The sequence below is a fragment of the Vanessa atalanta genome, chromosome 20 (genome assembly GCF_905147765.1).
Source record: "Vanessa atalanta chromosome 20, ilVanAtal1.2, whole genome shotgun sequence".
In the NCBI taxonomy this organism is placed as follows: Eukaryota; Metazoa; Arthropoda; class Insecta; order Lepidoptera; family Nymphalidae; genus Vanessa; species Vanessa atalanta.
In genome coordinates this window covers 1,270,910-1,298,605 of record NC_061890.1, presented here as the reverse complement: position 1 = coordinate 1,298,605, position 27,696 = coordinate 1,270,910, and the positions used below count along the sequence as shown (strand labels likewise).

The window sequence follows — 27,696 nt, the reverse complement described above, 5'->3', positions numbered from 1 at the left end:
GTCTTTCTATACAAAAATTTAAAACTACTTTCTAAAAGAAAAGAAAAATATTATCTAACAAAAAAAAAATCGAACATTATGTCTAAGAAACTGATTAATATTCAAGTGCCTATTTATGCAACATCTTACAAGCAGTTTCAATAGTTACCATTTTAATTAAACGTAAAGCTCTATTTCGAAAGGTCAAATCTACCGAGACAGACAATAAAAGGTTTCTCTTACATTGAAACCTCATTTATAAGCTCAATGGCTGTAAATAGCACAATCAGATTCCATTTTTAAATTAACTTTTCAGGAACACTCCAAGATCTCTCCTTAAGGAGAAGTATTGGAGCAGTAGGTACGTTGTTTAGTGTGGATTGATACACCTGTAATTTGCGAAACACGCAGGTTTCCTAGAATTTCTTTGTTTATAACGCTGCTGAGTTGAGATATAAACACACGAGAACACGTTGCTTGGGAGCGATCTTCACTAAGTTTGACGCATCGATCCACTGAGTCACTTCGGAATTCATCACAGGTATATATTGTTTTGTAACAAATTTCCGATACAAATAAAAATGAAGCAATCAAAATAATTTTCCTTTGATCCATATTATATGCACCTGATGTATAATTGTAAAACGATTTACATCAAAACTATGGAAAATATTTACACACGAGGTTAACTAAACAAGTTTATCGAGTGCCTTAAATTAAAGACAACGTTGGAACCTATAGGGCTATGTGCAGAAAATTACAGGGCAGAAATTATTTCATGCAATATGCCAATAAAATTACGCTATTAAAGTAATCGTTTATTGGGGGCTAGAATCGCGTTTATAGAGAAACGGACTGCCAACATCGATCATTTAATCGATTTTTAAATTGGATTCATGAGCGATTAACGGTAATTTGATAGAGCTGTTTAATTAACCTAGTGATGTACTTTGTTTACGATGAGTTTCACTTTTACATTGAATTTTCGAATCTTATTGGAATTTTGTATTCCAATATTTGAATAAGTAACGTTTTTAATAATGACTGTTAGGCAAAGGTTATTTTGACTTAAGCTTAACGATAATCTAATTGGAATTGTGTTAAAAATATTTGTATTACCAGCGGTTCTTAATTTATGAAACTGCACGTTCGGTTTAACTAAGCACAGAATAGCTCTCCAACAGTTGAAAGTTTTAAAAGAATAAAAATGTACTTTTTTTTTAATTTCAGGATTATTTTTTTTTATAATTCTTCACTAGTATTGTTACGCCAAAACGTTCTGTCTCATTCTGCTTAGTTCCACTCAGGCAGAAGTAATTTCGACCGGCCACACGACGGCCATCTTGTGGGCGCGGCCTGTAAGGCGATCTGTAAACAAACTTCAGTGCATCGTTAATATAGATCGATTTGAAACTTTTCAATTTGTGTCGATTAGAGATCAGCGAACAGACAAATGACGATAATTAATTGTTTATTTAAAAAAAAAATGAATTGTTATTGCGAATGTTTTCGTTGCAAACATTACCAGATGGTAGGATGTAAATGTTAGGTTGATTATTTATTAATTACCAGCTTTTCTACCGTCAAACAATATTCCTCTAATCAGTGGAAAACAGCAAAAAAATTAGAAGAAGCAAGTATCAGGAGATCACTTTTCTAAATTTGAATAAACGTCATCAGTGAGGTATGCTTGTGTTGAAAATAACGTATAACCGTTAGTTAGTCCTGCGACTTAATTCTTTCCGGTCGTGTCGGATTTACTGTCAGTGTTAACGAATAGAGTAAATCTGTGTTAGCGCACACACTTGTCTACTTCATCATCATCAGTATACATCGGTAATTCTTCTACGCGTACCAACAACAGCGTAACCTCAGTTCCGAATCTTCTCAAGAGTAAACGCCTTTTCTCCTGTAGCACATTGAACCGTAACTTTACCCAACTCTAGTTAAAGTATCTAATCTTACTACATTAAACGTCTCGTCACCAATTCAGTGCACGCTGATATTCTTAGACTAAGACTAATTACAAATCCTTCCCGCGCCGAGATAGCTACCGACTTGTATTAAGTTAGACTTGCAGAAGAACAAAGCGAGAATACTTACGTTCCCGCAAAATGTCCAAGACTGTTCGAGGCGTTTAATTAATGACATTCCAGAATCTTGCTTGCATATACGTAACTAACTTTGTTCCCTTACATACAATTTATTGAGACGTGAGACTAGTCGCCTGTTACTGAAATCCTGAGAATTCAGATTTAATAATCTGGATTAACATTAAATGCTCATTGGTCGAAGATTACGTCATCGGCTGCCATCAGCCAATGAGCAGTGGAGGTAAAATTAAGTAACAAACACGGTTAATTTAATAATTAAGGTAATAGTATCTAAGCAATCCTCTCCAATCCAGTCGGGTACCTATATTCAAAATTAATTTGAAGGTATTTTATAAAGATCTATCTACTCTATCTACATATTTGATATTATCTACACATAAAATATATAACTTTTTCTAGATAAATAATACCCAACTAGTGAAGTTCTGGTCGGTTTCGGTAGAGGTATCGTTAGATATACCTACCTTCAAATTATCTTGGATTTGTTTTAACTTAGACAAGTTAAATTATTAAGAAGCGTTGTATGTAGCGGTATTCTGTAATAGAAAACTGCGTAATTAAATCGGGAACAAAACCTGTGATTTTTTTTCATTATTTCGAAATATGTCATTATTAAACGAATAGGTGTTTTAATTATGTTTCTTATCTATCTAACTGGAGAAAATAATCAGCTACAAGAGCAACTTCTTAATAATAGTTAGAACTACATCAGAAGTCCTTAATTTAATTGTCATTATTGTATCTATCGTCTCCATTATTAATTGTCATTTATATTAATATATTTATTACGCTAACAATGTCCATATTGAATACTCACTTGATAACGTGTGATATATGTTACCTATATGATATTAAGTTCGCAGATTTGTATGTTCTGTAATGAGTGAACACAACGTATATAGTAAAGTAATGTGACAGCTGCTGTCTAAAATAATCTGTCAAAAGGAGGATTTATTCAAAGATCTTATTAAAAAAAAATATAGGCACATACACGAAATACAGATTAAGAACAATTTTTTTTTCTGAATAAAAAATACGTAATAGATGTTTATATATTTAAAAAAATGAAAGGAACAGTATTATAAAATTAAACTTTTTTTTAATATTGAAACTTTTTTGTATTTTAATGGCATTGGAAACGTCCCGAACAGCCAGTTTCAAAACTATCTCAATTAATAATCAGCTTTACTTTACTTACGTCAGATTTTCTGTCATAAAGATAAAATCTAAGAAGTGTAAAGAGCAAAACAGAATGCGTAACGTGTCTGCGATTAATTAATTACTTCTCAACATGCCATCATCTTACAAATTGATGTAATTACTGATATAGATACACATCTAGAACATTCTTAGGTCATGAAATCTGTGGCTGTACAAACTTTGTAATTAAAATTGTTTTATTGAAAAACAAAATCTTCTACTGTATTGTTAGTAGCTACTTACTAGCTAATGCGGTTACATTGGTCTAGGATTCGATTCCCGGGATTCAAAAACTACCGACTGAGCGCTCGTCAGATTTGTCGGAATGCCTCCCATCAAACTATGACAGAGATAGGTACCTACACTGTCGAGAGTCTTATCGACTGGATTGGAGAGGACTACTTAGATAATATTACCTTAATTATTAAATTAACCGTGTTTGTTACTTAATTTTACCTCCACTGCTCATTGGCTGATGGCAGCCGATGATGCAATCTTCGATCAATGAGCGTTCAACATTAATCCAGATTATTAAATCTGAATTCTCTGTATTTCAGAAACAGGCGACAAGTCTCACATATCAATAATTTGCTAAATAATTACAACACATTGATAATATAAAAAGACGTATGCAACATTAAAAAACTCACACTTTTGACATAATTCAAGAATTTAATAAGTATGAAATTTTCGCGTAAGTTGCTAAAAGTAACAAAAACCGTTTCTGACGGCCCTGCACCGCGATATCTCTAACGAGATATGCCAAATGGACTAATAACCGATAAATAGATATAATTAAACACCTCCTGCGGATAATTATTAGTATTAGTTTCTCTATGCGTGAAGATTAACACGTCCAGAAGATTCTCACCCTTATTACAATACACGTACAGCCGTTTCCTCGTCATTGCAGAATTTATGACGTGTTATAAAATTACTCCGTCGGTCTATTGGACCGTGATTATTAAAAACTTTTTGCTTAGTTTCAAAGAAATATTATTTATTCCTTTTGCTGGTAACACGCGAACGATATGGTGATGCATTTCAACAGGAGCTTGCTTATAATCATTACGAATTATCATAAACGCGTAAAAGTGTGGAAAGTTGTTAATGTACCTATGCAAATCATGAGTTTTTCGTTTTATTGTTTACCCTCGTATAGTTTTTTTTATTTTAAATTTAAATAAGGAAAGGAAGGCGGTATTTTGAGCCACTTTAAATTTGGAAAGGATTTTTTCTATAATTTTGTAACTATGCTATTTAGACTCGCTGTTTAGACGAGCCGTCCAGAGATCAATCTCGCTTAGATTTATAGCCTTATTGTTTCCATCAATACTTTCACGGCTATTGACTTCATAAAGGTGCTTCGTTTAGCTCGTTTCATGTGTAAAATTATTTCAATACAACCATATTTACTTCACCAACAGTTGAATCGAATAAAGATTAAATACATTTATTATAAAAATGACTTTTATCAGATAAAAAACGTATATAGAATGTTAATTAAATTTACATTTTAAATTGTGAAAAAATAACATATTCATACACCTTATTGAGATTGTTTTATTACGCACGGTTTTATTTCGTTGCTAGTGATGTTTTTTTATAAAAATGAGCGTGTAGGGTAGACGTTAGGTTTTCGTGGTGATGTTGTTGAAAGAGAATATCAATAAACCTATGAATAAATAAATACATATTGAATATTCATGAATTTTTCACTTTATTGTGTATATTTAATTTTCAATTTTAGTTTAATAATTTTATTTAAATCGACGATAACGAAGCGTTAAACATCGCAGAAACGTTCTAGAAAACTTGCGTTCTAAATACGATCTTGTAGTTTGGAGTCATAACCTACAGATAATTAATTTAAAAAAAGGTATTCGTAAGGCTTTCGAAGGAATGCATTTACCTTAGGTATTGAGATGTAACCTACAAAGTTTGACAAACTTTAACTGACAGCACTTTAGGAGAATACGATATTTATCAAAATGTAAAATTAAACAAAACAATAACAATTTAAAAACTGTGGAGTAGACATATCGAAATTATAACGTTAGAACAACAATTAAAAATGTTAGAAAACACTAGGTTTACGAAACACAATCAAAATATGCCTATAGTTATTAAATACAGTCGTCTCCATTGTCCTCTTGTGTGGTCGAGGCGTTTAGCTATGAAATAATGGAAGCGCGTGACACATAAACCATCTATTAGAAACAATACCACATAATTTTATAACTACAACATAATATACTTAAAAACATTTACATGGTGGTAGGGCTTTGTGCAAGCCTTAGTACCACACCCACATCACATATTCTACCACCAAGCAGCAAGATTTTGTAATGTTGTGTTCCGGTTTTAAGCGTGATTGAGCCAGTGTAAATTTTCAAGATAGATGACGTGTTGGTGATCGAAGGGATGGTTAATACTCCTAATGATGAGACGATTTTTTTAAATAGCTATCTAAATATATAGGTACATATATAACTGATACCAGTAGAAGCAACGCGTTTCGGAAAAAGTTTTAGCATATAGTATGATTATATGTGAAGTTTCGCGTCGCCGTTTCATCAGCTTTAAATTTAGATTATAAACGTGACATTCATGTTCTTGTTATAAAATTCTTCAAAAATTAAAATTATTTAAAAAAATCTTCGATTATTCAAAACATCACAGATTATAAATATTTTCAAACATACGCTTTTTATATAATCAACTTACTTACCTACTTATCGGTGTTTCAATTACGTATCTCCAAATCCCTGTAGAGTGTTACGGAACCTCGAATTAGACGGGGGGAATACAATCGCAATGAACAAATTCACGGATAATTTGACATAGAATAAAATATTAACAGAAATGGCTTATACTTTAATATGTTCTCGAACAGCAAGTATGGTTACTATGCTCAGTTGAAATAATAGAAATATTTTTACTAAAATACAAAATTATTCTATGTTATACAGGACCGGACCGTAAGTTTAGGGGCCCTGGGCTAACACTACTCAGGGGCTAAGACATATCTGAATGTAGACTTGAATTAATTTAATTAAATGGGTTTGATTAATTGCAGGACTCGCAGGGCTGCAAACCATACGATCTGTTTAATTTAATAAAGTTATGGATTCTTTCGCATTATCGTCTATTTTTGACTTTGACTCGACTTAGCTGGGGCCCCCTTGAATCCACGGGGCCCTGGGCTGAAGCCCAAAAAGCCATATGTTAGGTCGGGCCCTGATGTTATATGTCACTATATAATACCTCTTCTTTTAAATGTATAACAGGCAAAGATGTCATCTTATGGTAAGTGTAACTAACAGGCAGAAGGGACATAACGTCGTAGTTCCTAAGGTCGGTGGCGAATTGGCGATGTAAGGAATTATAGCGCCATTGTCTATGGTTGGTGGTCTATTTGCTTGTCCGCCAACCTATATCATAAAAAGGGGTGTTTTATAGTTTTTAATTCTTATAATTTTCGAATTTCGAGTTAGTTCCCACAGAATGGTCCCACAGATAAAGGAACTTTTTTAGTTTAAACAAATAGTTAAAATGCAACGATAAATATAATTATATATATATAATTTGATCGTAGATTATACTAATTTGTAATGTATAATATTGAATTACACCTATTTAAGTAATTAATATTTAATTTTTTGTACCAACTCCTATATTAAAAAATACCTTGAATTATATTACAAATATAGAATTGCTTCACTGATTTCGTATATGTTGCCTCAATTGGAAAAGTATTTTTACTAATTTGAACTTTAATCCATGCTATATAAGAACTCTTTTCAATTAAGGTTTTATGTATGGAAACGATGTATAGGTATAATACTAGTTGCCTGTCCCGACTTCGACAAAGTTAAACGAGAATTTATTTATTTAGAGAAATCATTAAAATTAGTAAAACCGTTAAGGAGTAGATTCAGTTACATATATTTTTTATTTATGCATAAATATTTTTTTTATAACAAAATTACAAATTTTCATAGTCTAATAGTATTCAGCCAATATAATGGATATAATGCATGCAACAGTTTAAAAAAGGTTTTGATATATTTTTATGGTATTTATACAATACACATTTAAAAAACAAACTTTGATATTTAAAAAAGGAACAAATATTTTTTTACCTTTGTGTAGGAAGGACTTAACGCTGGAACATGGCTGCGGATTGAATTAAATAAACATATGTAGGTACGTACATATATAATAATAAATTGTTTTCGTTAACAAAACCAAAGTATAAAAGTAAATTACATTTTCTACAAATTCAAATTATTCAATTATATATTGACTTAGATTTTTATAATTAAAGTATAAACTACAACAGGTTCGAAAGAGGAATCAGCGGAAGACACCGTTTTTTACACGATGGCAGATTAAAAACATTTTTAATGCTAGCTTTCTCCACGAATGCTCTTTTGTACTAATATAAAAATCTTGTCAATCTGTTCAACCTTCGCTTGGTTCGATGACATCACGTTAGGCTCGCTACACACACGACAAAGATAAGGCTGGGTACCAATTGCGTTACCGATTCAGTTAAGGACTTCGGACGTGGATGTTAGAAATGATATATGCGGTATTAATTACTCGTAGAAATAATAAAATTAGTATAAATGCTATGATTTATTTAAAGTATCGAGTAAACAACGAATTCGTTAATAATTTAGATATATTATAATAATATAATAGTATTTTTTTGTATATTTCGTACAAAATAAGATCGCAAAATAAATATCTAAGTGATAAAATAAAAAATATATTTAATTAATTGTTTTTTTTTTTTTTTTTAAATAATTACCATATCCATCTTTACAACTTCACCCTTCGCACCTCGCTTGCACCAATAACTCAGTGCCCTTAAACATTGATTGACGACGGACCCTCAGGTTTTATGAGAGCTCTAATTAGCGACACGGCGACTCGTCTCCATAAACCAAAGTTTGTTTTTTTTTTAATTTTCAAAAACCAACGAGTTTACTGTCGTCGGTTTCTTAACTAACAACAGATAGCTAAAAAAAAATGCAATACTTAATAATATTCAATTTTTTTTTATATAGTCCTATAGATTGATTCATAATATATGATAGCGCGTTACATAAATATATACATAGTTGTATGTATGTAAGAATATTTATTATTCATGAGTTGATAATCATCGATTTTTATAACTTAAAGCGCTTCAGGAATGTAACTCATTAAGTCAAAACGAACATAAAGATAAACAGACATAAAATATTATCAAAAGTAATAAAAAAACTTATATTTAATGATACCATCGATGATGGAAAGGTCATAGACAATAGCACCATACCACGGGTCATAGACAATGGATGTGTTAAATATATTCCATACAATAACAAAACGCCATTAATCATGACGACTAGATTTTACTTTGTGCCTTTAATTAGACTAGCTGTTCAATCATCATGCAAACCTGAACACAGGACACAAATTATTGCTCTTTAGCAGTAGCTAAGTCTACGGTGAGACGAGATGGCCCAGTGATTAGGTTAGCCGATGATTTCGACTTCAAACCCAGGCATGCACCACTAAATTTTCATGTGCTTAATTTGTGCTTATTTGTGTTTATTTGCATTACGTTACGTTGAAAACATCGTGAGGAAACCTGCATGTGTCTAATTTAAACGAAATTCTGCCACATGTGTATTCCACCAAGCCGCATTGGAGCAGCGTGGTGGAATATGCTCCAAACCTTCTCCTCAAAGGGATAGGAGGCCTTATCCCAGCAGTGGGAAATTTACAGGCTGTTAATGTAATGTAATGTAAAGTCTACGGTACCTACCTACTGTTGCACGAAGCCCGACCGTCAAGTAAAGGTTAACGTATCAAGGAGAACTATTTACAGCGATGATAATCATATTATCTCGGTTAGTCTCACGACCATATTTTTAATATTATCAGCTCTATTAAGCCTATCTTCTGACCCTAGGGTCGAAAATAAAGAAATCCTTTCATGGAAGCGCCACTAAGAATCTTTGTGCCTAATCAGTTAGATAGTGTCCACTTAAAAACCTCTAAAACATTATGATTTATGACTATGATAAGTCGATCTTCATCACGGTCCTATCCATAATATAGCTTATTTTCATAGGCTTTCATTATGTCGGTGTCTTTTTAAGTATTATTTATCTGTTGTTTACTATTTCATATTAAATTTGTTTCGATCTTATCAAAATTTATATCAAACCTCTTTTCGTTAGCATGTAGATTTCATTGGTGACAAGGATCACCTTCATTATCTGCACTGCTATATATAAGATATATTTATTCATATATACTATTAATACATATCTTATACGTAAATTTAAATCGTAACTCACTTTATAAATGCGAAGGTGTCTCATTAAAAAAAACATTATGCACATACGATTTCAGGAAACAAAGGACACAGATTACCTAACACGTGTAAGCAAATGATAGTAGTTCAGATAAATTGTTAATTACTTTACATTTCGAACCCATAATAATCAATGCCCACTGGAATCGAAAGTTAATTTTGTTAATCGACTTATGACCTATCCTAAAATTTTATTTTCTGTGGAAAAATTATAAGTAGTTTTGGCGGGCTTTTGAAAAGGGATAAGATTGGAAAAAAAATTAAAATGGCATGTGTAATCGCAAATACAATCCATAAATTGATGACTTTGACTTTTTATTTACTCATTAAAATAAATAAAAGTATTCAAAGGAGTTTTCTTAAACACCTAAATAGTTGGCAGTAATACGCTCATTGTTCAATAAGAAGTAACGAGTACAGTGAAACTAATGGTACTAAAGATGGCCTCATCGATAAAGGCGATCTCTTTTAACCTTGGTTCTTGTGAAAATATGGTCAAATGCCAGTGTTAATTCAATTCATATACAACGTAAATGTAATACTAAATATTATGGCAGAACTATTTACCTTCCTAAGAAATTTATAATATTGAAGCCAATTCAAAAAAAAGATCGATTGTTCCTCATGAGTATCAAACCAAAATAGAGACGCAAAAACTAACGCAAGAAGGCATCTGCGCGAGCGTAAACGTAACTTCTACGGATAAATCAATACGCAGAGTCGCGCTTCGATTTTTCTCGAGTATACACGCTGGTTTGCATGTTTGCGTAAGCTAACTCTGCGTTTGCGTTGAGTTTTGGTAGCCGTGCGCTGACCCGTATACTTAATACCTAATCACATCTTATAATGCACAATGTACTTCTTAGCATTATCTAAGTATATCAATACAAGCTTAAGTGTAAACTAAATGCATTTTATAATCTGTCATCTTACAAACAGATACATATATCGTTCCGTACATCTCGATAGCCTCAGACACGTCGGGTACACATCTAGAATAACGCCTAGGTATATTTAGTGCAGCCGTGTGTGACCCTACGTGCTCTGTGTGACAACGCAACCATGTAGACCATTTCTTATTATTTTTCTATTCAATGGTTCCATTCTTGAAATAAAAGAATAATCATAATTGTGAATAATAAATACGTTCGTTAAGTTTACATCGTTCTTTGTGATAGAATTATTATTCTATCGTTTCAATAATGGCAAATTATCATGTCATTATAATGTGTGTATGTGTTTTTTTTTATCGCATAAACAAATACAATTTCACATTACGTTAAGACGTTTACAATGAATAATTGTTTAACAATACCCTTTACATGCTTAACATTATTCCCCTCTCTATAATGTAAATAAAAACGTACGTAAATAAAATACATTCGTTCTCACTGAACCCTAACGTCCTTGTTTACCCAAAACCGAGAGAGCAGACTCGCTGACTCCTAGAACTAATAACAATTGCAAATTAAAAAGGAAACAAATATAACGACGATAATGAGTGATGTGCATTCGAGTTGCGTACCAATCGTTCGATACAGTTTAGTGTTCGGCCGAAATCTTCTGAGTGATGGCTCGGAGAGGCGTCGATTGAACGAACAGACGCGAAGCGTGGGCAGAATAATTCGGAGAACAATAACGCCGACCCGGACATGAATTGAGCCATAAAAATCGTAGAATTACTGGAAATGACGAGCAATGTATTATGTAATCACAGATCGATGCGAATTTACATTACGCATCGAGTTTTATGTAACGTTTTTCAAATGTATTTTGTACTAAATACAAATAAAAGGCTATAACTTTACTTTAGTGGAGAAAGTTAGGGGGCTATAACGCCACGCTCAAATACAGGTTGGTGGATACATATGGATACGGTCGCAAATTCTCAACCGAAACATATATATTTCCTCACGTTTTCACCGCCGAACACGAAATGATTCTTCTTAATATAATTCATTAGGATTAATGGACTTCATTCCCAGAATCATCAGTTAAGATCAACACGTTCATAGTATTATAACATTTCGTCTCTCATACTCGTAGATACCAAATTCAAATAAGTTTATTAAAATAATAGGTAGATGTACGCAGAGCGTCGCGCGTCGTATCGCTCGAATTCGCGCTGCGGCGACTCGTTGATTTGCAACATTTGGGGGTTAAATAGGTGTAATTTATCAATAAATATGCTCGAAACGCATTATGAACGTCACTCGACGAATTGAAATCAAGGACTTCAACACCAGCGTTTGTAATACGTGTTTATTGTACGTATATTATGAAAACGAAGAGGATAATTATAATGTTTGACGTTATGTTGCGTAACCACATAAAAGTGCATATATTCAATCGGTTTTGGTAAAGATTTAAACAAATGTTTCCATATTATTGTGTTTTTTGTTTTTTATCATGAACATATTAGTATGTTATATTAAAACGTCGTAATACTTTAACTTAAAATGAATCAATGAATAAAAAACTTTATTAAATTGTGCAGAATTAACTAAAATATCACACGCCTATACAAAATATAATTATTAATTCTTTATTTAAAACTCTATTTTTTTTTAAATAATTTAAAGTGCTCCGATATTTACATTAAGCCTAGTATATATAATTCATCTGTGGTCTTATATAATCTGTCATTATAAGACTAGTAGCACAATGTACCATATGTGTATTTTTTTATATTACATCGTTTTAATTCTTAGCACATTATAAAATTGCAGCAAGTAATAATATGACATGTTTCCTAACACATCCAATTACTTATAATTTCATCCAATTACTTAAATAATAACGCTCAATCGAGCGTGAAGATAAAAAAAAAATATGTACGATTGTCGGTCAATTTGTTTTTTTGTTTAAACAAAGTTGGCGGGAAAACGAATCATTTATATCGCGTGCATTTAAACGGTCACAAATAAAAATAATAGCCGACATTTGCAAGTGCCAATTCAATGTTCAATATCTGTTTGTTCTGTTGACGACTTATTCAATAATGTTGTGCATTTGTTGTTCACGAACTTGTGAATTTATTGTAATGACAACATTACATATTATATTTACGTCACATTAAAAAAAAATAACGTAGGAATTCATTGTGAATGTTATTTTTTGTAATTAAATGATACTGAGTAGTGTCAACATGTTTTTTTTTATATGGCAACACTAATAATCGTTAATTTTCACTACCGTTGCCGTGTCTTGCGTGACGCGCAAACTATTAGGTTTTTTTACTGGTATTTCTCACACTGATTGTCATTCAGCGTCAGTAACATCTCAGCTTCCTACGTGGAATGATTAGTGACCGAATTTCGAGAATATCAACCGGGGTTTTTGTCAAATTAGCTGTAAATACGTCTCAAGGACCGTTTCTTGCAATGAGCGCAAATAGATTTGCTTTTGTTTTGCCGTTATTTATTGCCGTCTCACTTCCGTGTACTCGAACATACGACGAGTAATACTATTTGTTGGAACGTTTAATAGCACAGTTTTACTAACAATATTTACATACAAAAGATATAATGAATATGAGTAAAAACACTACAGATTGAGATATATTTCTTTATTTAATACTGAAATGCAACACAAAAATACCATACATTTATTCAAAAGAAATGAGGGTTTATTGCTAAAAGAAATCTTTACCAGCCAATTTTTGGGCATTGTAGGACAGACCGTTTGCACGTGTACGAAAAAAAATGCACTCACACTTACATACACAAAATATATACGTGTTGTCTTCTATGTGTTAAAATGTTTTTCTTTGCTCGTGCTGGAAAAATACTTCTCTTCCTATTACGAAAATATTTAAAGTAGCAAAATATAATACACAATAGAATGACTTATGGTATTATTAAATATACTTTTAGTTTAGTAAATATTACTTGTTATAAGTATAATTAGAACAAACGCAACGTGCAATTATAAATTAAATAGCGCTAATTTCTTTGTGTTGAATTTAACACGCATTTGTCGAAACCGGCTGCCGAGACAACGTACCATATTTAATCTGTAACACGAATCGTTATTACATATACAAGAACACTATATTTGCAAAACTCAATTAATTATTAATAGAGTAAATTTTTTTATGTAATGACATTTGTTAAGTATCTAAGCTTTTAACATCAGCTTAAAAGTAATTTTCAAACATTGTATTGAATAAATGTACCTTCAGGCATAATGTATAATGTCTTTTCGAAATTTAGGGTGTATTGGCGACGTAAGAAGTAGCTTATTTTGCCTACAGTTTCACGTATATGAGCTATGATGACCACTTATCATCGGGCGGTCCAATTGCTTGTCTGACTACCTATTTAAAAAATAAATAAATAAACTTATCTGCGAAAACCGAATAGCATTATAAAATGTCCGACTATAACCTAGATTAACCAAAGAAGAATGAATATATCAGTGTGTTTGAATTTGGAACAATACGTAAATTTAACGTGAAATACTTTTTAAAAATATAATAAGCATCGGCATTTCAGCGTTCAGCTTAATGATAATTATCTAATAAAATATATTAACAGTTAAAAAAAGGTTTAATTAAAAACTTGGTTGTTTGGAACGCAATCGTTCTTAAATTTTCCGCGCCGCCATTTCACCGCGACTAAAAAACTGAGATCTGTAACTCATAAGTTCATGTCGCGACGCATTCCTCTGTGTTCGGTTCGAATCCCGAATTTGATATATACAGGCTGTTCCTAGTTATCCTCGTTTAATTTTGAATTAAAAATATTTGTCAAGTATTCGTAATCGAGTTCATATTTTAGTCTTAAACTGCTGTTATATTAAGGAATAAAGGTTTGATTATCTTTTTAATATATAAATACATTGTTTAAAAAAGAACCTTTTAGCCATATACATTAATATTAGTTCACTAACTACATCGAATCATCTTCTAAAACTCGGCGTATGTGAAAGAAGATGAAAAAAACTTTTTGACAGTCATAATTTTAAATACAATCCTCCTGTATACACAACTTCGGTCGGTGGCGCCGTCTGTAAATTCCCTGTCCGATGCCGCGATAGGCAGCCTATATGTATAATGTATAACAAATGGGAGACATCCAAAATAAAAAGCCTTAAGACCCTGAATTCGTGGGGCCACTCCACGTGGATACATTCCCGGCATTTTGTATACGCCGCCATCTTTTTCCTTTTTTTGGCGCGCGACTTATTTTGCGTCTCTAATATTTTTCTATTTATATTAAATTTATTTGATTACTGTAAACGCTTTTTGTTAAATTACAAATAAAGTTTACTGAAAATTTAAAATTTAAAAATAGAACTAATTGATTCACATAAAATGTTTGCTATAAAATTTTATAGTGTAGTGCAGTAGCATTCATTAGTATGGGTATCGATAAAACCAACTAAGTCGATTAACTACTCGGTAAGACATTTATAGGTCACGTTTCGGGACGTTCACATCACTAACCTTATAAGAATACGACTCACGTATTCGGAGCGACACTCGAATGTGTATCACCGTATTTTGGCTAATTGTTTGCTTTCTATTCGTAATTAATCTAATTAATACCATTAAATGAAACGTTGAGAAACTTCGAGAGAATTCTTCACATACCGTTGATGTGGGCATAGCCCTAACGCTACGAAGCTCTGCATCCTTAAATTCCTCCACTTTTTCCGTTTAACGTAACGAGTTGAACCATTTGAATAATTATTCATTCGTTATCGTAAGATCTATTTCTGAATACGTCGGTCAAGCGACATGCGACATGACAGCGACTGCATGTTTCTGTCGACTTTTTCTCGCGACTAATCGACACTTGTAGACATGTCGATGCCACCGACCGATCAAACGTCCCGCTTTGGTTTTGTTTTTTTTATTTTATTTTTTACGCGTGATGAAGGATGACAAAGGTCTGTTATGGATTGTGTTTGTGAAGGAAATAATGAACTGTGTAAATATTTACGTTTTTTAATTAGAATTAATTATTTGATACATTGAAACATTTTAATTATACAAATTATCGAATCAGAATTGGAGAGACTGTTTTCAAATAATATTTTGTTGGTTGTATCTCTTTGAGTTATATTAAAACGAATGTTCATCCTCACGTGGGAGGGCGGAGCAGGTATTTGGTAGCCTTTGTGTTCAGTCAAGGTATAAATTATCTTTATTCAAAATTTCATCCAAACCTGACCAGTCGTTTTTACGTGATCGAGTAACAAACATTCAAACATACAATCTTTCATAATTATAATACTAGTTGGAATAGTAGGATTATAAACTTATTTTTATGGCTTGGAATTCAATCCGTAATAGAGGTTATACTTCGCATTACTGCAATACTATTTTTTTAGTTCACGGTAGGTTCGAAATATATCAAAAAGTGAATAGTGTTGAACCTACCTATATTCTGAAATCATGCCATGTGTGTATAGAGCCTAAAGAACATAAGAGATTCATAAATGAAGTGTCATTGGTTTTCTAGAAACGTCTCGAAAGTCATAGACTGTGTGACGTCATCGAAAATCGAACATGGCCGATTCTAGTCTTTAACAAAACCGCCTAAAACTATAAATTATAATTATAATAATAAATAATATAGTTGATATTTTTTTTTTTTGATAAAATATAAATTATATGTTATTTAAAAATTTTTGAAAAACGAATATTTAATTATTTTTAATTGATTAAATATTTAAGTTGTCAATCAATCGTAACAGAAACGCGAATAGTTGAAACGGGTAGTACCGTAACGAGCAGCCCACCCCAAGGCGCCGGCAAGGTTACACCACGTCTCTCTTATCTCTATCTCACAGGGCAAGCGATAGAGTCGAAAATGACAAATAAAAATATAAATCATCAATAGACGACGCATATAATTTGTTAAAAGTTATGTAATATTTAGTTTATATACATGACGTCGCGCCAAACTTACATTAATTGCGGAACAATTTAAAATATTTTTACAATAATTAAAGGAAAATAAAATATAACGGTACGTGTTAAAAAAGTGAGTAGGGAGTGAAAAAGGAAATAAAAACTTGATGCATCGGAGACGTTTCTCTCAAACGTTACACTAATACGTTGCATCGACATTTGACTTTGAAATTTTATTCACTTTAAGCCTTTAAATTTCATGACAGTGACATTGATAATGACATTTCAAAAAGTAAAAAGCACCTTAATTATTAATTTTCTTTTTAAACTACGTAGTCAGGTAATTTAGACGTCATTCAACTTATGTCTAAAATAAATTGAATGACTCATTATTTGTAAAATAATCGATAATTAATTCGTTTCATGCGTTAAGCTCTAAATAGTTAGGTACACAAATACACATGTAAGAGCTGACTCGGCCACTCACCAAGTCTATTCATAATACCTACTTCTACAATAGAAAGTACTTATATATAATAAAAACGCGTGTAATTATGTGAGTATCCATCAAGGATCACCACTTAAGTTATGTTATAATAATCTTATCAAAATTATAAAGAGTCGTTTTCCTTAATCATTCTTAATATTCATTCATGTATGATCGATTATTAAAAAATTATCAATTATTAAAATTTACTTATAGATTAATAAATTAAAATACATGTTACAGATAGATACAATTTCACATCAAAATAAAAAAAAATACATTTTAAAATTATCTCAGCAAATGTACTATTAACAGGTTTATAAATGTTAACGTCAAAAAATTTTAATAACAATAGCTACTCTATAGTTTTCGACGTCGATTAGTCCAGCTACCGTCAGCCGGTGCCCGGTCCTTCGATAACAGAAACGAGATGACACTGCTTTTTGTTAATCGTTATTTATAGCTTTTTTATTTCCATCTCTTCCAACGCGCCGACTTTTGTCTTAAATCACATCGCCCTAAACGAGCTCGGCCTTTTTTTTTTAATTTTTAGGAACGTTCAAAAAAGGTTGTATAGGTGATCGTCCTTGTAATAGGTTGTAAACTGGGGGAAGGACATTAATTATTGCGTCGGCTTTTTATAGGTGCGGTCGTACATATATCAATTTTTAGGGAATTCAGTTTTGAATACATTTTGACCGTGACTTTGTCTGTGACATAATGATTTCAAATCAATAATTTATTTTTATTTTTTTAAATTTTCTTAGAGCAACGTTATTTGTTCATTTTGTTAAGTCGTTTATTTTCAAAATTATCGATATCCTTCAATACTGTTAATAGAAAACGAGCATTTATTTCATTGTGTACTATAATATTATTTTAAATAACGTTTTTTACAACATTTGAAAGTATTGCTTTCGTTAAAAAACGTAACAGCGACATTGCATGCTATTTAACGTTAAATATGTTACGCGAACAAGTTAAAAGACACTTTAACATTGCCACTTTAAGCTGTTCCGGTGTCATATTTAATCTGACAGGCTAATACATTTTCGATTTATGTCATAACGAGTATGTTCGTATTTCCGTTTGAGTCAATTTCGAAATATAAATACAAAACATATTTTCGTTTAATTTGAGAACCAGTAATTCAATAAGGTAGTAACGATAATTACTTATTTTAAAACAGATAAAAAATAAAAAACTCGCCATAATATCAAACGAAAAAAAACAAAAATATCACTTACTTAATTTAGAAATTGAAGGTAACATACAAATAGTTTTAAATAATAGTATGTCCGCATTAAATAATCTCCAAAATCTGACCGCTCCCCGCTGTTTTACTCCCGATCTTTCATCCTAAACATATAACTTAAGAAAAATACAGTCGTACAAAAACTTAACCCTTGTAGAGTTTAACGACGCTCGAAGCTATTAACAATTCATAAAAAAATCATTAAGATCATTTCAACTCGGAATTAAATAAAACAAAACATCTCATTTTTCCTGTTTTATTTTTAACACGATTTTTTATTTTTAACTTATATTTTGTGTCTTAATGTGTTCGCGGTATCGAGTTAAAATCGATTCGATGTAGGTGTATACTTTATTGATAGGAATTGCTTGTTTTAAAATATTTCACTTGCGATTTATTGCCAGTATTAAATAGGGTAAATAAATAATAATGTTTAGCTAGTCTATTTTAAAATTAAAACAAGCATTACATTAGCATACATTAGCAGCCCGTAAATGTCTCCCACTGCTGGGATAAAGGCCTCCTCTCCCTTTGAGGAGAAGGTTTGGATCATATTCCACCACCCTGCTCCAATGCGGGTTGACGGAATACACATGTGGCAGAATTTCGTTGAAATTAGACACATGCAGGTTTCCTCACGATGTTTTCCTTCACCGCCGAGCACGAGATTAATTTAAAAAAAACAAATTAAGCACATGAAATTTCAGTGGTGCCTGCCTGGGTTTGAACCCGAAATCATCGGTTAAGATGCACGCGTTCTAGCCACTGGCTAGATGGCCATCTCGGCTATCTATCAAAATTAATTACAGGTATATGAAATATCTTTCCAAAATCTATTAAGTTCCACAATTTGTCAATCTATCGTATTACTGGGGAATTCTTTAATTATTGTCATATTAATTACTAGGATGGTGTTCAGTAGTGGAATTCACTTATCTTTATAGGTGATCTCGATACTATATAACAGGGCGAGGCAACCGTCTCTTGATATAGGACACTAGATGTGTCGTAAATTTATTATCATTAAATTTTAACATTAAAAAAGTAAGGAAATCTTACCTTCCTAAGAAAAATGAATACGAAAGTGATTCGTTTTGCGAGTTACGCCTTAACATCTTAACTATTTAACCTATCATGAATAGATGTTATCAAGGGTGTGGAAAAGGACATAGGGGACCTAACACCCCCTTTCCCCTATTGGTAGGTACATCTATAATCATGGAACTATAAACAATTTTTGGCAGTAATTTTCGACAACTGAAAGTTAATATACTTGATTGTTTTGTCACAGCACCAGCTCAATTAAGGCTCATTCGGTTGAATGAAAGTGGTATAAAATTCACATGGTATCCCCATTCACTTGACCCACACATAGTAATAAATTAACTTAAACAAGAGCTTGTGAAAACTAAGTTAATGTCTGTCTCTGCTTTAATGCATCTCATCACGAACCAAATGGTTAAATAATACGTCATCAACCTTAAGAACTGAGCCGTTATACTTATTTCTTATGTCTGCAGTTACTACAAAGTATTGCTGCTTGGCAGTAGAATAGATGATTTGTTGTTACGTACCCAGACGGACTTTCATAAAGCACCACCACAGAGTATATATAATATAAATTCAAGAATTGAATTAAAACATTTGTCACAAATGAACGACCGATGCGCCCATTAAATCTGCAATCGTTTACGCGTCGTTTTTATAAACAAGGAATTAGTCATTGGAAATTTTATCAATGCATAAAATGGACCGTTACGGCCCACGCGGCCGTTTCCCGGGCTCTTAACTCCAAGAGCGCGGCCCACATGCTGTCGGTACACGTCCAATATGAATTCGTCCTCGTATTTTAATGTAGTGCAGTTCAGGTAACATTTAACGAAGATTGCGGGCTCGAAACCGGGCAAACACTGAATTTTCTGATATTTTGGATACATATTCTGCTATAATGTTGCCTGTCTATTTCCCACTTCTCAGCCTCATCTCCGTTTGCGAAGATTTGAGACTTAATCAACCAAGCTGTTCCAATGTGGGTTGATGGATGAACATGTGACAGAATTTTGGTAAAATTCGCCACAGGCAGATTTCCAGTCGATGTTTTTCTTCACCGCCGAGATAAAAGCTCATGAAAACTAAGTTGTGTTTGCGTGGGTCTTATGCCGTAATCTTCGACTAAGATTCAAGTGTTCCAACCCACTGAGCCACCTCGACATTCGAGCTGAATAATATTTGTATTATCATTATACTAAAGTTGAAATATTTTCACGAACAATAAGAATTATGTAATATAAAATTAACCTCTATTGAATAAACACTAGAAAAAGTCACACTAAATTATATTATTTAAAACAACAAATTGTATATTAAATCAACAATAAAAAAAAACAACTGAAAATAACAACAATAACAATGACATTCCAAGCGGTAAACTTTGAAACTAATTATACAACGATAAAATTAATATTACCACACATCTGCCGTGAACAACAGAATACGCACACATAGATAAAAAAAAAACATCATAATTCGCGCCACTTCCAACAATTAGTAACATAAAAACTAATGAGGCGATACTTCATGAATTTTTAATAAAAACCGCACCTTATAAGTCCATATTTATAACAATTTTCGTGACTGACAATCGATTTGTCCTACACGTATAGCTAGTCACGTATAGCTTGCTGTCTGCTGATTCTTGTGAAAGGTGAGTCGATGACGCCCAGTGACACTGTACATTAATCTCCATTTAAATACGGATTATTTTTTTATTTTTTTTATTATGAAAAAGTTTATAAATCAACAAACAACTTTTACGTCTTCGAAACTAATTAATAACAGTTTAATTAATTACGTGAAATTTACATAATTAAACAATATGTTTTAAATTATATTTACAATTTTATTTGATGATGAACTTGTTAAATTAATTTACCCTGTAATCAAAAGAGCAGATAAAGTCTTTATGAGACTAAAACGGAGATTAAGACGTCGTTGTTCCCGGGCCGTGCTCGGTCGAAGCCACAAGAATGCGTCAACGTGTGAGCAGATGCACCTCCCCCTCCGAACACCACCTTCATCCCCCCTTCCTTTTTAAAGCGAATTTCCACGATGACCCCCCAATTACTGACGTTAATTGATGCGAGGGATGCATCTCCTAGAAATATACACCTATTTGTCTCGAAAATGTTATAATTTTAGATATGTGGAAATAAAAATCGTACACTAAAGACGTCACAAGACGTATTCGAACGTATTGTTATGGTGTTACACGTCATTATTGCCTGCGGGAATGTTTGTAGTTGCGTCCCTTGGGTTCTGCGCGAGGGTCTTAATTAGGATAATGTTCTCGCCTTACTAGGACATATACAGCTACGCATTTCGCTCGCACTGTCTTTTTTTCGCACGTTCATTATTCTGCGGTACGCATAGATTTTAGCTTGGTTTTTGAACGGGAAATTCTATTTGAGCTTAGCGACGAGTTTCATGACTTCACGCTTAGATCGGGCGAATTGCTTGAACGTATACAGACGTATTTGATTGTGACTTCATTTGAACTGAATCGTTTAAAAAAATTGGTATAAAATATAGTAGAAATACATATATGTACATATATCAACTTAAAATTATTAATATAAATTAACTACTTTCGCCAAAAAAATAATAGCTTGATAAGAATTGTTTAGTATAGAAATTTTTAGTGCATTTTCGAAGTGCATTTGCGTTCAGAATCAAAAATAAGTTGAAAAATTTATAAAATTATGTATTATATATATTTTAATTAATCTGTGTATGTGTGCGTTTGTACCTCAATTGTTTTCGGAAAACTAATTATAAAAAAATATGATAGAGGTTATGTTTATTATATTTCATTTTGTAATATTTCTAAACAGATAAATAAATCTTAATAATTATTTTATTAATATAATATTGTATAAAAAACTTGTCGTTTTCAAATCAAACTTTGACAAGTGATGATTTTTTGAGAGCAGCCGGTCTTACGAGCTGGGTTTAAACAAGAACTGTCATTATAAAAATCATCTTTATAAAAAAAATAAGTTTTCAACTTTCTCACGTGGAAAAAAAAACAATTTCGGAATTAAAAGACGCTTAAAAGTTAAATATATTCAAAACAAATCACACATATATATATATATATAAATAGGTATGTTTGTATATATATCAATCGTAGGATCGTGGAGTGTGCTAATATCGCATTCAGAGCGACGCGACGCATTGAGGCATCAACCCCCAACACTTGTCGATCTAATAACCGTTCTTTATAATTAGCCTTACGTATGGTGATCGATGCTATATCTAATACATATGATATAACGAGAGAGAAATGCCTCGTTGGCACAGTGGCAGATTTATACAACTGCAGTCCCTAGCTCCAGGGTTAAAATTCCGGGCTAGTGAAATTAGGATTTTGATGAGAAATTCTCAGTTTTAGTAGGGCCTTGTGCAAGCCCTTCGTGGTATGTATAACCTACTTATCATTATTCTACCTCTGAACAATAATTTTTAGTATTTATGTGTTCCGGTTTGAAGGATGAGTGAGCCAGTAAAGCTGCAGGTACTAGAGACGTACCATCTTAGTTCCCAAGGTGGCGCTTTGGCGATGTCAGGGATGGTTGAAATTTATTTTGTCACCATCGAACTATGATAGTCAGACAAGAGCCTGTATTTGTGAAAAACATCTTTCTTATAATAATCAAAATAGTCTTAATTCATGTAGACTCATAAAAGCACTTTTGAATCATGTTACAATTTTAATTTTTTTTTTACCGGTTCGGTAAGTACTATGATTTTCATCTACATAGATGAAAATCAGTAGAAACTGTTTTTCCCCATTTTAATCAAAGAGTATGTCAATAAAGTACAATTACATTTATATATATCTTGCCTGGAAATCAAGAAATATTATATCCACGCTATTTTTTCATTAATATAAACTTGTATTAAGTAATATGAACTATTTATCTGTGCTTTTTTGACACGAAATCAAATTTCTTGAATAGACCACATTAAGTTAGATCAGTAACATGAAGTAAATATACTATTGTGGAGGAAAGGAGCCCTCTCCTGTTGACAAGGATTGGTGCTTAAGTACTTCAGCACGTTGCTTCAGTGCGGCTGAACATGCATGACTGAATTTAATTCAATACTGGTTCCTGACGACATTATGTGTAACCGTCAAACATTAGATGAATTCCACAAGCAAATCAAGCTCAATTTCAAAAAATACTCGCCTTTTGAACCCGCCAGCTCACTTTAAAAGTCACCTATTCTATCTACTATGCCATATCGAATCGAAATAAAAAATACACTATTAAAACTAAATGTTTAAATTTGGAATGTATAATATTAGAAAGGTTTTTTTTTGAAAAATCAATTTAAGGGGAGGTTTTCACTTTGTATGAATTTTACCCGAACGAAGTCGGGACAGTTAGTGACAGATAATTCCTTATTGCAAATCTATACACCACTGATCAATGATGTCGCGTTCCATTTCCACCTCAGCGAATAAAAATTAATAAAATGAATTAAAAAAAAAAACTATTCATTTTTCGTTTATCTGTGACGTCTGGTTTTAATTGACAGACGGTTTAAACTACAGACGCAAATTTTTTTGTAACCGTCCCCGCTCTTTTTCCTCTAGTCATAAATAATTAATTAAAACCTTGTTTTAGAAATGATAATGGACCGATAAATTACAAAAGTTAACAATAACTCATAAATAAATGCCTGAAGTATGACTGTTTAAGCGCGTACACATAACCTTTAATATACAATAATGTTAATGTACACATGCCCTTAATATATGTTGAGTACATGTATGACGTATTCATTTTTCATAATGACTGCGTTTAAGTAAAGGTGATACATGCGAACAGAAAAACGGATACATTCATTATAATCAAATTAGTCTTTATTCCAATTTCAAAAGAGATATCGCCCGCTATATAAAATCTGTCTGTCTGTTAAATGGTAACAGTTGTATAAAGTGCGTCTACTTTAAATTTAATAAACAATAAAGAAACTGTCTAAATATGTTATTATACAAATATAATTGTATTTAACTAACATCACTTTGTATTTTAAATTTTGGAAAAGAGTATCTACTGACTTTCTTGCCGGTTCTTCTCGGTAGAGTCTACATTCCGAACCGGAAACCTTTAGTGCTTGTAAAAGTGTACTTGAATAAAGTATATTTAAATTTTATTGATTTCTACTGTTGTATTGTGATTTAGATTTTGCCACAATGTTTTCCTTCACCGCCTAACACGCACTACAAAATTCAATATTGTCCGGTTTTGAACCCAAATTCCTTGATTAAGATACGTTAGTTCTAACCAATGGGCCACTTCGAAATTTTAGTTTTCAATGACAACATAAAATAACAATTTATTTAAAAACAAACATCGTAAACACATAATTCGTTGTTTGCAGCTTAGTCGGTTGAAAGGCAACGGACTACATTAAAACCACGACCATGTACGTCAATGTTTGAAGGAAAATTGTCACCGTAGCGCGGCACCTTATAAGAGTCCTACGCCATACTTAGCGAGCCCATTGTACGAGGCGAACTCAGCTATTTCCCACGTTCATGCCAAAAAAAATTCTATAGTTATAGTAATAAGGTTGAATTTTTAATAAGTTCAACGTTGAGTTTGAAATGTGAAGAATTAGGACCTAGGTCAACAAATGTTGTTATATTACCGGTTTTTCTAGTTGAATAATTGAATATGTATAAGTAAAATGTTTTAGTTGATGTCTTGACACGAAGTGAATTTTTTTTTTTGTTCTAAATGTCAGTTTTGTAAAAAAAAAATATTTGAACAGTTCGTTTTTTAAAAAAACATTGTGATATTTTAAAACTTGTTGACGACCTTTCACTTTAATGGATATAAAATATTTACAAAAACAAAAGACGTAAAAACTTCTCTGTTTGATACAGCTATAGCTCGATATCACGTATACAACAGATTAAAAATATTCGTACATTGTTATTGTTAATCTGTATAAAGAAAATCGTTGTCATAGTCTGTATTAAAAAAAAAAAACTTCGATATTTTTTTATCTTATCTTAAAATGTAGCAAACACCTTACAAATGTTTGCACAGTAGAAATACTGCTTATAATTAATTAATTGGTTTCACACAACAAATTATTAATTCAGTAAACATGGCGACCATTCACGATACAGATTTTTAATGAATGCATGTACAATCGCAACGAACGCGATAAGATGTATTAATTACTCTCTAATTAATTATCCACAAACGTATCCTTGTCAGAATTATTTATATAAATGCTTAAGGAGTTTTAATGAAAGAGGCGTTATTAGAACCTTTAGTTATCTGTGCTCGAATAATCGACTGTTGTTATGTGAACGCGATAATTTGGATTTGAAATAAGAATGTTTTTCTCAGTTGTTTATCACAGTCTTATAAAACAATCTTCAGAATAAATAATTATTTACAATCGAATCATTGTACTCGTATGACTTTAAGTAAAAATAACCAATATAAAAAGATCCATAGTTAGCATTGTGGTGTAGCGAAATCAGATATCTTGTAAAACTTGACACGGATTTCAACCAGTGTGATGATCTTTTGGTTGCAGCTACCTACATACATAAACAGGCGACATTATATGAAATGTTTGTTGTACAGGAGGCCAGGTTATGATGGGCGTTTAAACGTTTAATGTATTGGATTACTTAGCGACGACACTGTGCGGTTGCAGATTGTTTGTTTTTAGCTACTGCGGGTATTACGCAATAAGTATACATACATTGCATAATACTCGATATATGCTAAGTAAGGCAATGAATAAACAGCACAAAATGTCTTCAATTGGAATTTGAAGTGAAGGCGAAAATGCATCCACGTAGACAGATTTCGATAAACTTAAAATCGAATAGAGCACCATGTATAAAAGCAACGCTCAAATTAATTCAAAGTGTTTCGTAAGAAAACAGGCAACGATTCCATCTGTTCCTAAAACATAAGTCACGAGACGGATTTTGTTCGCTTAATAAAATGTTAAACTTAATACTTGTTATTCTAAACGAATCTGCTCACGGCACGACATCAATCAGCCTGTCGGCAAACACTCCGTGGTCATCACGTAACGACGATAAATCAGGGTCTAATGAGCGGTAAACTGCGTTCACACTGACCACTGACCACTTGAATTATATCGTGTAAACTACCAACAGTTACGGAGTTGGCACGAAGAAAATGCTTGTAGCACTCGGTCAGAATTAAGATATTGAAAGTTTATATGGGTATTTAAAGAGCGACCGCGGTGTTGAAGCCCATGTTAGCGTTAAGATGTTATTTGTAAGATGTAATGATTTTATATCAGAAACGAAAAACGATTTCGCACTATTATTTTTGTATTCAATTCAAATATTTACGTTTCTTATATAAAATGTTTTATTTAAATGTAACCAGATGACCTCCTATCTTAAGATCGGTGGAGATAAACGATCATTCATTTCCAGACAAATGTTTCCACAAATGAAGTTCCGCGTGTCCGGATTGGACGCGAAAGCGAAATACATCCTCCTACTGGACATCGTTGCAGCCGACGACTACCGATATAAGTTTCATAACAGGTAGAACTCTTCGTCATCACGCTGGGACCTTCATCATCAAAAGCCTTCTTCATATAGCTCCTTCCCTTCCCACGATTGCGTAACCAAGAGTTTAGAGATCATTCTCTAAATTGCTGGTCCAATGTAACAGATATCGCAGAAAATGTCGCAAATTATTTGTCACATTTTCTCGTGAAATCTGTCAGTAACAATGTAATTGACTGACCGTCGATCGGAGATACTGCAGCTATATCGAGTACCGTTACACGCTTCTTCATTAAGCTTGTGATTCTGCCCACACATTGCACTAGTTCCCACCAATTTAATTCCGATACGCTCTTAATTGTCTGTAAACAATTCGTAACTACGCTCAATTTAAGGGCAACGACATTACGGGAAGCGAACATCGCCTGGAATCATCCAACGATTAAGGATTCAACGCGCATCCAATGGGTAATATCATTAAAATATCTTTGTCTCAAACGCCGCAGCGGTAATCGAAAAAACCGACTAAACGATATCAGAGGTGAGAAGTACGGAGTATCTTACTTACTAAATCAACTAAATGGAATTTTACGCTGATTGCTGTTGAAACGAACTCGGCTCACCAACCTTGCAACTAAATCATTAGCCTCATCCGAATTCAATAATCATCGTATTTGATCGTGTACATTGTTTAATTCTCGATGACATGACGCGATAAGGTCCGTCTTACAATTTTATGTCCAGCCGCCGATCGAAGGCAAGTATCAAAACCGCCGACGCGCAGGTTTGGCAACATCGAGATGCGATCGATAAACTTCGATTTAATATCC

General features: G+C 32.5%; 1 protein-coding gene across 8 annotated transcripts in view; it reads left to right on the top strand.

Annotated features, from left to right (window-relative positions):
• The window catches only part of LOC125071998 (T-box transcription factor TBX3-like), a 109,898-nt gene that overhangs the window by 7,709 nt on the left and 74,493 nt on the right, over nucleotides 1-27,696 (top strand). For 5 of the 8 annotated variants that reach the window (XM_047682454.1, XM_047682455.1, XM_047682453.1 and 2 more), the window contains exon 2: nucleotides 26,789-26,902. The exons of the other annotated variants lie outside the window; for them this stretch is intronic. In XM_047682454.1, coding sequence (XP_047538410.1) covers nucleotides 26,789-26,902 — 114 coding nt within the window. The remainder of the gene's footprint in view (nucleotides 1-26,788; nucleotides 26,903-27,696) is intronic. 8 annotated transcript variants of the gene reach the window in all.